This window comes from Mirounga leonina, unplaced genomic scaffold (assembly GCF_011800145.1).
Source record: "Mirounga leonina isolate KUSES-001 unplaced genomic scaffold, KU_Mleo_1.0 Mir_101664, whole genome shotgun sequence".
In the NCBI taxonomy this organism is placed as follows: Eukaryota; Metazoa; Chordata; class Mammalia; order Carnivora; family Phocidae; genus Mirounga; species Mirounga leonina.
The window spans coordinates 2,837,375-2,838,621 of record NW_023270175.1 but is presented as its reverse complement, the minus strand read 5'-3'; the positions used below and the strand labels follow the sequence as shown (position 1 = coordinate 2,838,621).

The following is a 1,247-nucleotide window of genomic DNA, read 5'->3' as shown; positions in this document are numbered from 1 at the left end:
CGAGCTGCCCTGCCAGCCTCCGCTGCCTGGGGCCTCGCGCATTCCGCGCCCCCGCCCCTCCGCGGGCCTCGCCCCCCTCCCTTGTCCCCTTCTCCTCCCCCCACCAGCTGTCCCCTTTCCCCAGAGCGCCGAGACAGCCGCCGGAGCCTGGCAAGAGGCGGCCTCGGGCCCGAGGGGGCGTGGTGGGGAAGGGGAGGAGGGCGGGGGTGCGGGGATAAGGAGGCCCGCGCGGCCCGCGCCCCCAGCCACTGCCCGCCCGGGAGCCGGGTGCCGCCGCCGCCGCCGCCGCCGCCGCTCGCCCGCTTCCCCTCGGCCCGGGGGAAAGGTCAGCAGCGTCCTGGAGCCGCCGTGCCACTCCCCGACAGCCATGAACTGCAGCGAGAGCCAGCGGCTGCGCACCCTCCTCAGCCGCCTGCTGCTCGAGCTGCACCACCGGGGCAACGCCAGCGGCCTGGGCGCCGGCCCCGGCCCGAGCATGGGCGTGGGGGCCGTGCCCGACCCGTTCGTGGGCCGCGAGGCGACCAGCGCCAAGGGCGACGACGCCTACCTCTACATCCTGCTCATCATGATCTTCTACGCCTGCCTGGCCGGAGGCCTCATCCTGGCCTACACCCGCTCCCGCAAGCTCGTCGAGGCCAAGGACGAGCCGGCCCAGGCCTGCGCGGCGCACGAGTGGGCCGCCGCCGACGCCGAGACTGCCGCCGGCTCGCCGGCCCACGGCCGCCGCCAGCCCGCCCCCGGGCCGCCGCCCGCCCCTGCCCAGGGCACCGAGGGGGTCTAGACCCGCCGCCCCGCTGGCCCCCGCGCGCGCCCTCCGCAGCTCCCGCGTCCCTGGGCGCGGCGCCCGCCTGCTCCTTTCCTTCCCTTCCAGGCGCCGCCTCGCCTGAGGCCCAGACAAGGAGGGGCCCGCCGACCTTGTCTGGCAGGCCCTGGAGGAAGCACCACCCTACCCACCCCTGGCCGGCTTCTCCCTCCTCTCCACTCCTCTCCACTCCTCTCCACTCCCCCCGACCCCCACCCCGCGCCTCCGTCCCCCACCCCGCACACCCAACGGCACTAAACTGCCTCTGCTCTCTTGTCTTCAAACAGCCCTGACACCACCCTCCAGCCCCCTGGGAACTGAATCCACCACGTCCAGCACTTGGCACTGAAGTGAAGCAGCGAAGTCTATCCGAACTCTGGGCCGTCTAACGGGCCAGGGACTGCTCGCTGTGCAGAGCCCGCGGGCTTGCTGTCACTGCCAGGCG

The 1,247-nt window shown here is 74.7% G+C and overlaps 1 protein-coding gene across 1 annotated transcript; it reads left to right on the top strand.

Annotated features, from left to right (window-relative positions):
* Window positions 1-275: 275 nt before the first annotated feature.
* Window positions 276-781, top strand: KCNE5 (potassium voltage-gated channel subfamily E regulatory subunit 5). The gene has a single exon (XM_035006001.1). The coding sequence runs from the start codon at window positions 368-370 to the stop codon at window positions 779-781; it is 414 nt and encodes a 137-aa protein (XP_034861892.1). The 5' UTR covers window positions 276-367.
* The last annotated feature ends 466 nt before the right edge of the window (window positions 782-1,247 follow it).